The following is a 14,407-nucleotide window of genomic DNA, read 5'->3' as shown; positions in this document are numbered from 1 at the left end:
CAAGGACCTAGACTGTGGAATGCTTTATCAACCAGCATCCGAATGGAAGTGAATCACCAGGCCTTCAGAAAAAAACTCAAAACCCATCTATTCTGAAGGTAAAATATTGTAGGAAACAGATACCAAGCGCCCTGAGGCGATTCAGTTTGCATGTGTTGCGCTATACAAGTTTCTCACTCACTCAAATGCACGACTGGATTGAGATCTGGAGAATTTGAAGGTCATGTCAACATCTCAAACTCATTGTGTTCCTTAAACCATTCTGGAACCATTTTTGCAGTGCGGCAGAGTGAACTTTCCTGCTGTAAGAGGGTACTGCCATCAGCGAATACAGTTTCCACAAAGGGATATACTTGGTTAGCAACAATGTTTAGTTAGGTGGCACATGTCAAAGTAACATCCACATAAACGGCAGGACCCAAGGTTTCCCAGCAGGGCATTGCACAGAGCATCACTCCCTTCTTCCCATACCACATCCTGGTGTCTGCTCTTCCCAAAGTAAGGACACACATGCACCTAGTAATCCACATAACGTAAAAGATATCATAAATCTTCAGACCAGGCCAACTTCTTTTATTGCTCCGTGGTCCATTTCTGATGCCCATTGTAAAAGCTTTTGGCTGTAGACAGGGGTCAGCAGGGGCACCCCCATAGACAGCAAACTGTGATGCCCATGTTTCGGCTATAAACACATCAGCTTCAAGGACAACCTGTTCACTTGCTGTTTAAAAGATCCCACTCACTTTCAGATACTATTGTAATGAGATAATCAATGTTATTCACTTTACCTGTCGCCCGTCATAAGGTTGCGGCTGATCAATGTAAAACGTACAATAAAAGCAAAACAAAATGAGAAAATCCAAATGCAAGAAAAAAAAAAAAAAAGCTAGTTTGAGTCTATAAAAAGCAAAATTAGAACACGTGACTGTGCTGAAGTGCATTTAGAACAAAAAAAAAAAAACGAAGAATAGGCGATTGGGCCTTTACAAAACAATATTTAAAAAGGACAGAAAAGCAGGAAATGGAGCTTGTGTAATTCTTAAAGCTGAAAATTACCTTTGTTAATTTATAATGCCATTTGTGAACTACATGACGGAAATTCTCATAATCCAGCTGGTCTGCCTTATTACCACCATCAAAATTGGACGCCCTTAAAATTGTAACAAATCCTGGATAGCTTCCACAATCCTAAAAAGGAAATTGAAAAATCAGACAGTTAGGAATTTAGAAAAATATGAAAATGGGAGAAAAGGGCAATTGAGTTGTTTAAATAATGTCTGAAAAGATTTCTTTTGATCAGGTTTGTAAAGCAGCACAATACTCAGGAATGACAAGACTGCAAACTATGGTTAACACATTTCAAAGTGTACACACACACACACACACACACACACACTAGCTGACATTAGGAGCGCTCATCAGAATGTGTTACTAGCAGATGAGGTTAATGAGGTGCAGTGGCACAGCTAGGCAATGAAGAACAACGTGCTGCAGCGACAGCAGATGCTGCCCTCCTTCCAGCCCGCGGCTGCTATACAGACCATGGCTCTAGAGAGGGCTCTACACAATTGTTTACACACATGTATATCAGAGCCCAGACTTCAAATGTGACGCTCTTAGAAATGTTCAAGGCTGCTAGGGTTAAGAAATCATTCCTAAAAGTACTTTAAGAGGCACTAAATAAAGAGCTGTTCTAACTAAATTTGATTGGAGTCACTTGAGAAAAGGGTGGCATAGGAAAAAAATGCTAAATTTTTTAAGATGCAGTAGTCCAGCCCTCAAAATTTCCACTCGCCTACTAGCATTTGGCGAGTGGATTTAAGCTGGGGGCGAGTGATGACAGAGCTGCATGACCAATCTTCCTCCAATCTGTGCCTACACTTAGAGTCCCGATGAGATTGGCGGCCGAAGAGGAAAGGCGCATGCTCGGGAAAAGTAGTCTGGTGAGCCGCGCACAGGCAGAGCAGTACACAGGTGCTCTCCTTACAATTCTCATTAAGCCATGGGACCCAACAGTATGACCTCTCTGAGCCTGCCCCCCTCCCCCGGGCCCTTACCAATGTAGCTGGAGAGCAGAAAGTAATGAGTGAGGTGGAGGATTGCAAAAATTACCACTCCGGTGCAGCGCTCACGGAAAGTTGCCCTGACATGAGAGCGGCAGCCTTCTAGTTTGTGCTGTTTTCTTCTCCTTGTGCTCTATGTACCATAAGTGTCCAACAGTTTAGCCTGAGCTCTTTGAACAGACTGGTCTCAATGTGTGCTGTGCGCTGTCAGTGTGCGCTGTGCTATGGTGTCAATGGCTGTGCAGTTGTGTGGATCTCAGCGCTAGATTGTACTCCCTCCCACTGTGCTGCAGCTCCTCTCCTCTCTGCCAGCCTGAATAAAAGGTCTTGTCTGCCCCCAGTGCCCTGTGCCTCTGGTCTGCCCCCAGTGCCCTGTCCCTCTGGTCTGCCCCCAGTGCCCTGTCCCTCTGGTCTGCCCCCAGTGCCCTGTCCCTCTGGTCTGCCCCCAGTGCCCTGTCCCATTTTGTTGAAGTTGTTGTTGGTAATATTTAATTTTGTAACTTGATTCTGCATAAAACATTGTCATTCCATGAGATGATCTACGAGGGCGTGTTTACGGGTGCAATTAGGCGCAGGGCAGTGTATGAATTGGGTGGAGCAACTGCTGGCGAGTAACTCTTGAGGCCTGGCTAGTAGCTCAGGACTTGAAATTTTGAGCCCTGCAGTAGTCAATATTCCTAGACATGCAGTGAGTGAAGACAGTATACAGCGCCCAAAGACCATGAAAGCAAAGTCATTTATAAATCCAATAATAGGGACTGTGGCATATATTTATCCGATCACCTTTCAGTTAAAAATAGAAATGAAAGGCAAAACAATTGTGTATAGATAAAAATTATAAATAACTTCCCCTCTGTTCTCAGCTGCATAAGAGCTGGGGAAGGAGAAGAAACAGTACACTGACCTGCCCAGTTAAAGGTTGTGGGGTGCATCAGGACAAGTCTGATCATTGGAGGAGAGTAGGCCAAGTTCCCAGCATAGCTAGAGGACTGACCACGTTGTGTTTTCCTGCTTAGTGTGGTCAGTTTTAGGTAGGAATACCAGAGATTTCACACAAAGGAAGCATAAATAAAATAGAACAATACTTTTTTCATGTTACGGCAGGCACAGATCAGGAACATGAAATGTTGGGGTATTAAATACTTTACCTAAATTGTCTAGAAAGGGGCCATACCAAAATACACCGTTGCCTAACTTAGCAACAACCTGAACAGCATGTAAAGTGGTTCTAAAGCCTAAACATTTTTGGCATGAAGGTAAAAATGTTTAGTCAATGATTTCGGTCACTTACTAGCGCTACACCCGCCCCCCATACTTACCTGAGAACTCATTCAATCCATGTCTGCAGCGCTTCTCTCCCATTACCCCTGTATCTCACAGGCTCATTGGCTCCCAGTGCTGTCAATCAAAGCCAGCAACTAGGGAGTGGGGCAGAGTCTGTGTAAAAAAGATGCAGCAGCGGAGCAAGTACGCACAAGTGCCAGTTCCCATGGGGGCACCAGACAGAGTAGCCAGGAGGGCAAATCCATTGCAGTAGCAGGTAAGTGTTTGTTGATTTAAAAAAAAAAAAAAAAAAAGCTTGACAATCCTTTTATTTTGTTAACTGAAACCACAGTGCGGTTACAGAAATGCACAAACCTTAGCTAAGGTGTAAACGTGAGCCAACCTTTATAACACTACAGTCTTCAATCCCAGCAATAATAAAGCCCATAACGATCCAGATCTCAAGTGTTTGTAAGGTCAATGATAAACTAAACTAGTTTGATTATCCTTAAATTCCAGCCACATTTACTAATAACAATGTAGTGAGAACATCCAAAACAATCCATAGGCCCTTGCATTGCATAGTTATTGGTAAATGTTGTTGATCCAATGTGAAGTGATGACAGTGAACTGACACAAAAAAAATTAAATAAATGACAGTTCTGTACTGTGCTGGTGAAGTACTGTTCGTTTTTAATGCAGCTTATGAATCATCCGAACACATGCACTGTGGAATCCGAATTTAGAGTAAAGAAGGGGCTCTGGGTAAACCAGGGAGTCAAAAAAAAAAAAAATATATATATATATATATATATATATATATATCCGAAACAACAAATGTGACTTTTACTAAATAGTGAATGCCGGTGTATTTTCTGGTGAGAGAGAGAGAGAGAGAGAGAGAGAGAGAGAGAGAGAAGATTTCGCTATATATCTATCTATATCATGATTGTAGGGCTCAATGTCGGGCCCCTTGTGTGTTCTATCCATTTTGTGATCACATGTGCCTAGTCTCCAAGGCAATGCACAGTGTGGCCGATCCCCCTTCTCTGGGTTTCCATGTCAGAGAACATGCCAGGCTCTGTGTGACTCTATAGACAAGACCTGGTGCAGACAGGCAGAGTACTGGATTGAGATTGGGCTCACATGTTTAAGGGTGTGGGTGGCCACGGACACATGAACATAATTAACTTTAATGCAAAGCATGCATTAAGGTAGAAAAACGTTTGCCTTTAGAATCACTTTACCTTCCCATCCCTGGTTACAAGCAGTGCATGTATTTGCAATGACATGCACTGCTCTTTTTGAACTAAAAAAATAAAAATAAATAATCACAGAAAGCAAGGTGCCGAGTCTTCAACTACACATGCAGTGTAGAGCAGAACACATGATAGCTCATTTCCAGATTCTGATGTCACTCTGAAGAACGTGGGCAGCCCATCGCAGAAGTGAGCAGAGGGAAGCTCCATTTACACATACAGGGGGGCCAAGTAAACAGAACTCAGCAACCCCCACAAAGGAAGTAGGAGCCATTCAGGTTTGGGATGTACAGCAGCGTTACACCCAAAAGTGGAACTTACGTTTTTAAGTACTCCTTGCCCACCTTGTTTTGAAATTGAAGGGGACTTTAAGACCCACTTATTCCTTCCGGGACACATGACAGGTCCCATATCGCCTGTCCACTCCGAGAGTGCAGCAGAACTCGCGCCTGGCTGTGAAGCCACAAGCCGTCATGGCCGGGTGCCCACAGTTCTAATGACGGTGCCGCAGAGAGGAGGGGGAGAGAAGCAGGCCTCTATGTGGCCACATTGCTGGACTGTGGGACAGGTGAGTGGCGGTTTAGTTAAAGTCAGCAGCAGCACTTTTTGTAGCTGCTGACTTTTAAACTAAAAATAGCCTGTAACCCTGCTTTAAGGCCTCATGCACAAAGGGTTATGAAAATTTGGCAGAAAATAAAAACGCCTCCAATGTTACAATATGTATGCACATATGACATTTGAACATTCTACAAGTCAGAACATTAATTTATTCTGGCCACTAGAAAACATTTGTGGATGCAGGTTTTTTTTTTTTCTTTCGCTTGAAAGGTCCTCCCAGATCACCCCATGGTATTCTTTCTGCCTGCACACACTCCTCTATATGCTCCTGTAAATGCCTATGAGTGCATGGCCACATAGGCCAATATAGAGGTGCTTACTGGCATAAAAAAACACTGATAGGTAGATTCAGGTAGAGTTAGGCCGGCTTATCAGTAGATAAGCCGGCCTAACTCAGAATCTACGCCGCCGTATGTTTAAGCGTATGCTCAAACAGAGATACGCTTAAACATATCTAAGATTGCAATTTTTCGGATGGCCGCTAGGTGGCGCTTACATTGCGGCCGGAGTAGATTATGTAAATGAGTTTGTACGCCGATTCACGAACGTACGCCCGGCCGCCGCAGCCGATTTACTCCGTTTCCGTAAGGCCTTTACAGGCCTAAAGTTATTCCACCTATTAGGTGGAATAACAATGTTAAAGTATGGCCGCCGTTCCCGCCGCGAAATTCGAAATTTTTACGTCGTTTGCGTAAGTCGTCCGCGAATCGGGAGTTACGTCGTTTACGTCCACGTCAAAATCAATAGGCCCGTACGGCGTACTTAGCCGCAATGCGCACTGGGAAATGTAGGTGCCCGGCGCATGCGCAGTAGCCAAAAAACGTCAAAAACGTGAGGTCAAGCCTCATTGCCATTAAACACGCCCCCCTCCAACCCATTTGAATTAGGCGCCCTTGCGCCCGCCGCATTTACACTATGCCGCCCTAGTAAGGAGGTAAGTGCTTTGAGAATACAGTACTTGCCTCTCTTACTTAAGGCGGCGTAGTGTAAACACGCTAGGCTACGCCGCCGCAAATTAGCACGCCCCTACCTGAACCTACCTATGAATGCCTGTATATAAGCTCTGTGTGCATGAGGCCTAAAGGATAATTTAATATTGAGGATTGTAGTAGCGAGTTACATTTTTTTTCTCTTTTGGGAACAATGACACTTAAGAAAATTATCCTGTCACTTACTAAACCTGGACCTTAGAGTACGTTACAGAATAAGAAAACAGTTTCTGAAAGTCAACTAAAAAAAAAAAAAAAAGCCCATTATCTAAGCTAAAGAGAGAAGTAATTCACACAGTGATCAGTAGGACCAGTAGGATCACTGTGTGAATTACTTCTCTTTTGTCTCGTCTCAAACATTCAACCTTCAGTCTGTAAACCTTCATCTTACCCTTCCAGTGACTATTGCCATACATCACTGTGGGAAACAGGGGCAGCAGGATGTGAACATAGTGGAAATCAATAAGTAGAAATTAAATACAACACAATGGTTCAGTGAAGTTTTGACATGAAAACAAATTAAATTCCAACTCTGGGAAACTTAAAAATAATCCTTTGCAGTAGGGCTGCTTTACCCAATTTTCCACTTCCCTGGTAGATGGTGATCCCATTTGCTCCTGTGGTGGATTATCCCTTAGTGGTATGCAGGGCTACAGACTTTGCATTGTCTGAATGACGTGGAAACAACAAAAACAAAAAGGGCGCACACATCTAGTGGACTTTGAGGAATTAAAAAAAAAAATACAACTTATACTTACAAACCAACATTCGTAGCATGTCAGATAAACAGAGGCCCAGAAGTCTGTCATTCACATAATCCCCTGAGGTTGGAAGGCAGAGTCTTTGCTCTGAGGAAGGGGGGCGCTCCCCCAAAAGACGCAAGCTGTTCTGTCATCCGCACAATCCCACGAGGTTGGAAGGCAGACAGCTGGACTACTACTAATCCATGTTGTTTTAGTATAGTTTGTCATTTAATTCCTCAAAGTGCTAGAGGTAATGCACTACAGGTGTGTGCGCCTTTTTGTTTTTTGTGCAGTTCCAGAATTCCCTGAACTGAGGAGGGCCGCACCGCTTAACCATCCAGCCCGTGTTGCAGTATCCATGGCATCTGCATCAGTCATGGCATGCTCTCCTATGACATCTGAGCTCTGAAATGTCAAGTTTACATTGTTCTTTGGTTTAATGAAGTGTGGACCTTAGACCACTGGAGCATCGGTGAGAAAATGCGACAGGGACTGGTCCAGCACCATGGAGGAGCAGAGGTAAGTAAATATTTTCCATATCCCCTATACCCTATACCTACAACTCCTTTAAGTTTTCTGGAGTTAAGCTTTAAGATTACAAATACCAATTTGTGCAAGTGAAAAGATTACAAGAATAACTATATCATTATGGTCTTTTGAGTGATTGAGAGAAGCACAAAATGATAAAAGAAAGGGCGCAAAAACAACCCCAGTACCAGACTACAGCACACATTATTACAAGCTTGCTAGATAAACTAATAAGGCAGGCTGTAAATGGGCTGAGATCATAGGCTTAGTGCTTGCTTGCATCTTGTAAATGCATGATTTTATACTATAAAATGCTGGAAAGCAGTGAAAGCAACTGAAAGCAAGTGACACATCCAAGCATTGTGTGCATACAGGCCCAGGAATAGATCTCTGACATAATGTTAAACCATAGCAATCTCCAGTGCGTTTACATTTTTCATCCATATAGCCAGTTTAATTATGTAATGGACTATACAAAGAATGGCACAAGGATGAGAACCTTTTGACAGTGCGTGTTTTGTACTTCAACAGAGTCCAGTTCTGTAAAGCCTTCCCTTACACACACTGAATACAGAACAGCAGCACAGGATTTTACACAGCTCAAAGACCCGTATACAGAGATATGAGGAATGAAAATGAATGCTTCACTGAATATTGACATGAATGGCTGACATACAGCAGGAAGTGACAGCAAGGAATTTGGCTGTGAAATATGTTAGCAAGGAGTAGGCAAACTGTCAAAGGCAGCATGAATATTTAAATGCAGTGCCTGGGATTTTAATCCGTTGTCTCAAGCCGATGATGAAGCTCAACAGTTCAAACTCCCGACATGAAGCATTCGCACAAGAAGATACACAGTCTCTACCAGCATGTCTTCTACTGTCAAATCTAGTCTAACAGAACATTTTTCCTCTCTTCAGCCAAATAAAAAACATAGCATGTTGCTATAATCCAATTTTAACAGGATTTTCCTGCAAGCCAGAATTTACTGTTAAATATTTTAATAGGCTCTTCAATCTTTTACAACCTGTTTAACCAATTAAGGACCTTGCCTGTTCTTCAGATTTGGTGTTTACAAGAAGAGAATAAAATGGCGGTCATTACAATACTTTTTGTCATACCGTATTTGCGCAGCGGTCTTACAAGCGCACTTTTTTTGGGGGGGGGGGGGGGGGGGGGGACACTTTTTTTAATTAAAAAATAAGGCAACAGTAAAGTTAGCCCAATTTTTTTTTTATATTGTGAAAGATAATGTTACGCCGAGTAAAATGATACTCAACATGTCACGCTTCAAAATTGCGCCCGCTCGTGGAATGGCGTCAAACTTTTACCCTAACAAATCTCCATAGGCGACGTGTAAAAAATTCTATAGGTTGCATCTTTTGGAGTCTGGCTAGGGCTAGAATTATTTCTCACGCTCTAAAGATCGCGGTGATACCTCACTTGTGTGGTTTAAACACCCTTTTTTATATGCGGGCGCCAATCACATATGCGTTCGCTTCTGCGCGCGAGCTCGTCAGGGCGGGGCGTTTTAATTTTTTTTTTAATAAAAGGGTCACTTTTATTCCTATTACAAGGAATGTAAACATCCCTTGTAATAGAAAAAAGCATGACGGGTCCTCTTAAATATGAGATCTGGGGTCAAAAAGATTTAGACTAAAATGTAAAAAAATAAAAAAATAGTCATTTGAAAAAATGACAACAAGAAAATGTCCCTTTAAAGTGGAGGTTCACCCTGAAAAACAACTATATGCCATTACATCCAGCATACTGCTGACATCTGCAGTATGCTTTTTTTTTTCTGTACTTACTGTTTTCATCCAGGTCAGAGTTCTGACTCCCACGGGGAATAGGCGTTCCTAAGACGAGGCATAGATGATTGACGTGCGGGTAAAGCGTGTCACGCATTCCGAAAATATCCGAGCTAGAACTCGGCTCTTTACGGCGCTTGCGCTTGCCGTTTAGAGTTGACTGTGCAGGCGCTGTAAAGTGCCGAGTCCCAGCTCGGATATTTTAGGAAGGCGTGATGCGCTTAACCCGCACGTCAATCATCTATGCCTCATCTTAGGAACGCCTACTCTCCGGGGGAGCGAGAACCCGGATGAAAACAACGATAAGACGGTAAGTACAACGGAAAAAAAGAAAAAAACCAGCATACGGTCGATGTCAGCATTATGCTGGATGTAACGGTATATAGATGTTTTAGGGTGAACCCCCCGCTTTAAGAAGCATGGGTGGAAGTGACGTTTTGATGTCGCTTCCGCCCTGCTATGCTATGGAGATGGGTGGGGGTCATCTTGCCCTCACTCGTATCCCAGCCGAGCAGGAGGAAGGACCCATTACCCATGTCCCATTACTTTTGGTCCCTTAAAAAGTGGGAGGCACATATACAAACTGTTTTAATTCCTACAACATTCACCCGATTTGGATGTAAATACCCTCAATTTAAAGCTGAAAGTCTGCTGTTAAATCGCATCTTGTTCGTTTAATTTCAAAACCATTGTGGTGGTGTATAGAGCCAAGAAAAAAACCCTGTGTGCTAAAACCCTCACAGCCCCCCTAATACTTACCTGAGCCCCTCTCAATCTAGTGATGTGGACAGGCTGTCCCGGTTCTCTCTCTTCTCTGGCTGAGACAGCAGTGGGAACCATAGGCTCCCACTGCCGTCAATCACAGCCAGTGAGCGGATGAGGAGCGAGCAGGGAGCGGGGCTGAGCCGCAGCTCTAAATCTTTTGGAGGCACAGAGCTGGGCTAGGGAGCAGGCACAAACCAGTGCCTCCCCATGGCAAGCAGCTTGCTGCTAAGGGGCACTGATCGAGAGGGAGGAGCCAGGAATGCCAAAGGGGGACCTGGGAAGAAAAGGATCGGGGCTGCCCTGTGCAAAACCACTGCACAGAACAGCCAAGTATGACATGTTTTTTTACAGAAAAAGAATAGGGGGGGGGGGGGGACATTTTATATCACTTTAAAGAACAGGTTCACTTTAATGTGCTGCATTTGGGCCGCAGCGAGGATGTGTGCATGGTTTAGGAGCTTTTTTAGGCAAAGATCCTATTGACGTCGATTTGGTCGCTCATTGTTACTGCACATTCTGAGATGCAGCATGCAGGACTTTCAGAAAACAAAGCAAAACCTAAATAAATAGAAGTTAATGGGACTGTGGCTAAAAACAGATCTAAAACACAACTAACCCACATTATGACCAAAATGCAGCGCACCAGTGTGAACCCAGGCTTAGGTTTGTTTTGTGTAAAGCGCCGATTATTTCAACACACCTGTTTAGGAGAAAATGCCATCTTCAATTCTTTCTTATAACTGTGTATATTCAGATAAGCCTTGTTTTTTACCGATATTAGTAAATTTACTTTAGCAAATAACAAATTTTATATAAATAAGATTAATGGCCCTGCAAGACTGGTAAAATATGAAAGCTAAAAACACAAATGGACAATTAAATAGCACTGCTGTCTATGTGGAATGCTGAATAACTCAGTAGTTAGAATACACTATTGTAATATAGCTTTCTTACCTTATCATATACGGCTCGATCACTGTGCCACTTAGTAACCGTTTCCAGCATACAGCACAGGAATCTTCCATAGCGATTGGCTTCATTTTCAGTGCAACTGGCCACTGTGTAAATAATGTCTGAAAAAACCTGCATAAGAAAAAAATAATAATAATAATCTACCAAGGGAATGTTATCTTGACTGGGCAACACAACATTAGGTAAACTTTATTGGATTCAACAAAAAAAGTCAAATTACTTTAAAAAGAAAAAACCAATGCTAATATAAGAACTCCTGTAAGTAAAATGATTTATATGTTGGTAGAAGAGGTCACCAGGGCAGCCATCTCAAGTTCTTTGTTCTGAGCCAAGAATGTAATATTGTAGTACAACGTTAGCAGAACCTCTTTGGTGTGGGACATTAAAGTCTGGGGTAGCTGCTTTGATACTCCAGGAATGCTCATTGGACCTGGACAAACAGGCTTCTTTGATTTACCTTAGTGCAGTCCTCCTATACTTACCTCATCTTTCGATTTTGCTTTTAAATGTCCTTATTTCTTCTGAGAAATCCTCACTTCCTGTTCTTCTGTCTTACTACACACAGTAATGCAAGGCTTTCTCCCTGGTGTGGAGAAAGCCTCTTGAAGGGGGAGGGGCGAGCAGGCAAGTAAGGACAGTCTCTACTTTGCAGATAGAGAAAGGAGCTGTGTGTTAGTGGGCGTCCTGACACTCCTGCTCGCCCCCTCCCCTCTAAAGAGGCTTTCTCCACACCAGGGACAAAGCTTTGCATTATGGTGTTGAGTTACAGACAGACAGAAGAACATGAAGTGAGGATTTCTCAGAAGAAATAAGGACATTTAAAATCAAAATGGAAGGATGAGGTAAGTGAAGGAGGACTGCACTAAGGTAAAGGAAGCTATTTAGGGAAAACATTTTTTTCCCCTCGACAACCCCTTTAAAAAAGCCCTGATATTAAAGCAGAGTTGCACCCACTTTTGAGAGGTGGTCTTAAACGAATGACTACCTCTCCACCCCTCGTTTTTGCATATCGAAAAAAAAAAAAGTGTACTTCCGATTCAGCGGGCCTCGGGCCAGGACGTCACGTCCTCTTCTTCGGTGAGCACACCCGTTGTCTTCGAACACGCTGGCCATTCACAAAGAGCCATGGGACTCGCACATGCACAGTCAGAAAACGGCAGCGAAGCCACAAGGCTCCGCTGCCGGTTTCCATTAGTTGGAATGGTGGCGCCTGCACCCGATCCGATGGACGGATCGGCCTCGGGAGGCTGACATTGCAGGCTCCCTGGACAGGTAAGTGTCCTTATTAAAAGCTGGATTGTTTTTAAGCTACAAACACTGTAGCTGCAGACTTTAAAAAACACGAGGTTTGAGGCATCCTACATCCACAGATGATTTTGAAGATGTTTGGAACAACCTACCTGCCGAGTTCCTTATACAAGTGTACCTAGAAGAATTGAGGCAGTGGGTGGTCCCAACAAATATTGATTTCATTTGGATTTCTATTCTGTTGATTTACCTTCCATTATGTGAATTGAAAAAATAAACGATTAAAACACTTCTATTTCTGAACGCATTCTTAATTAATAGCATTTTTTCACACCTGCCTAAAAACACATATACACAGCTGTATTCCCTTTTGCTGTAATCAGATGTAAGTCAGTCCTATATCTATCAGTTTCTAATAAGATTACTTAACTTCAGAGTTAAATTATTCTTTAGCACATACATCTCTACTGGTAAATATTAGACACATTTTTTCCCCCCAGTTACAAGTATGTGTAAGCCATTACCCTGTAATACTTACTCTATCATAACACAGGAGGGTAGAAAAATTGGGTGTTTTCTGCAGGTGTACAAGCTCCACAAATCGAGCACAGTAAACAGCATCAATTGCCGAAAATATACAACGAGGAAATATACAAAGCTGCAAAAATTTAGTGATGGTTTCATTCTTAGTAGATCCTAAAACGAAAAAAAGTTATAAAAGGTTGGTACGCTTATAGTAGAAGTAAACATGTGCTCAAAACATTTATGATATGATATCAAGAACTGAAATGGCTCCTATTTTTTTAATACATTATACTGGGCTGTTCATGAAGACAGAGGTTGCCTGTTGCTGGCTATGACATGGCAATAATTAGGGTTGTCCCGATACCGAGCATTTGCTCCCGATGCTTCACCCGATACTTGTACAGTCAGCGGTGATCAGTGCCGTGGGAGAGTTACAAGCACCGATCACCGCTGTATAGATATAAAAGTAGTTTCTCCCTTCCCTCCCCTTAAGGATCCTTAAAGCGGAACTTCAGTTATTTTTTCATCTTTCCATCTATTAAATCATCTGCCCTTGTTTAGATAGTAAAACATTTGTTTTCTGCCAGTAAATACCTTATACAGCCAACTTCCGGTTTCTTGTTTGGTAAAAAGCCTAGGCTTACGACATCATGCACAGCGTTTTCTCTCTCACACTTTTGTGAGAGTTTACCAGGAATGGAGGGGGGAGCGTCATAAGAGGGTCAATGAGAGCTGCCAAGCTGGAGGTGTGCCCGTGTAAATCCAGGAAGTATATATATATATATATATATATATATATATATATATATATATATAACGCAAATTGGTTGGAGGGAAGCTTTAGAATGGCAAAGATGTTTTTATGACAAGTCGTGAGCAGACTGCAGTTCCTCTTTAAAGTAGAGCTAAAGGGAAAACATTTTCTTTCATGTTTGATAGAGGAAGGCAGGGTAATAACCCGTCAAGATTTTTATTTTTTTGGTATCTGTGTCCAATTACGGCGATTTCCCTTCACTTCCTGTTCCACAGCCAAAACAGGAAGCGAGAGGAAAGCCCTGAAAATGAAAAATAATTCCTTTGGGGACTCCCAGGTCACCAGAACTAGTGTCCCCATAGGACGGTTTTCCCTGCATTAGCACTTAATTTACTTTGTTATTTAGTGCACTTTTAGGAGTTTGGTTATTTGATTTATTTCAACATTTAGATTTTTTTGTTTTTTGGATTTATATGGTGGGTTCGCTTATATAATCCTCTAATCATTGTCCTACATTGATTTGTGTTTCAATTTGCGCTCATCACCTCACTTATTCATACCACTAGTTTTGTCGTTGGCACATTTTAGATTTGAGCAGCATTTTGATTTATCACTTTTATTTATTTTCACTATTGGCCAGCGCATAAGTTTTATTTTTTCTTTATTCCCCTCTATTATTTATCTGAGGACAATCCAAAATTAGGGATTTTCTTACTTTCAGTTTCTAAAGGACAAATAGAGAGGGAGAATCTCTGTAATGGAAACAGACTCCTTAAAGCGGTAATGTACCGAGAAGGGTTTTGGGACCACAAAAGGGACGCTTCAGGCGTTCCCAGTCGTTGTAAATTAATTTCTCAAAAATATTCAGG

At 42.4% G+C, this 14,407-nt stretch overlaps 1 protein-coding gene across 1 annotated transcript in view; it reads right to left on the bottom strand.

Moving 5' to 3' along the window:
- Window positions 1-14,407, bottom strand: part of THOC2 (THO complex 2) — a 152,776-nt gene that overhangs the window by 57,332 nt on the left and 81,037 nt on the right. Inside the window, exons 25-27 of the mRNA XM_040323934.1 lie at window positions 12,798-12,955; window positions 10,994-11,122; window positions 1,057-1,188 (exon numbers count right to left, since the gene is read on the bottom strand). Of these exons, the coding sequence (XP_040179868.1) occupies window positions 1,057-1,188; window positions 10,994-11,122; window positions 12,798-12,955 (419 nt within the window). The remainder of the gene's footprint in view (window positions 1-1,056; window positions 1,189-10,993; window positions 11,123-12,797; window positions 12,956-14,407) is intronic.

Source organism: Rana temporaria, chromosome 9 (assembly GCF_905171775.1).
Source record: "Rana temporaria chromosome 9, aRanTem1.1, whole genome shotgun sequence".
NCBI classification, from domain to species: domain Eukaryota; kingdom Metazoa; phylum Chordata; class Amphibia; order Anura; family Ranidae; genus Rana; species Rana temporaria.
This window is presented reverse-complemented; position numbering and strand designations above follow the sequence as displayed.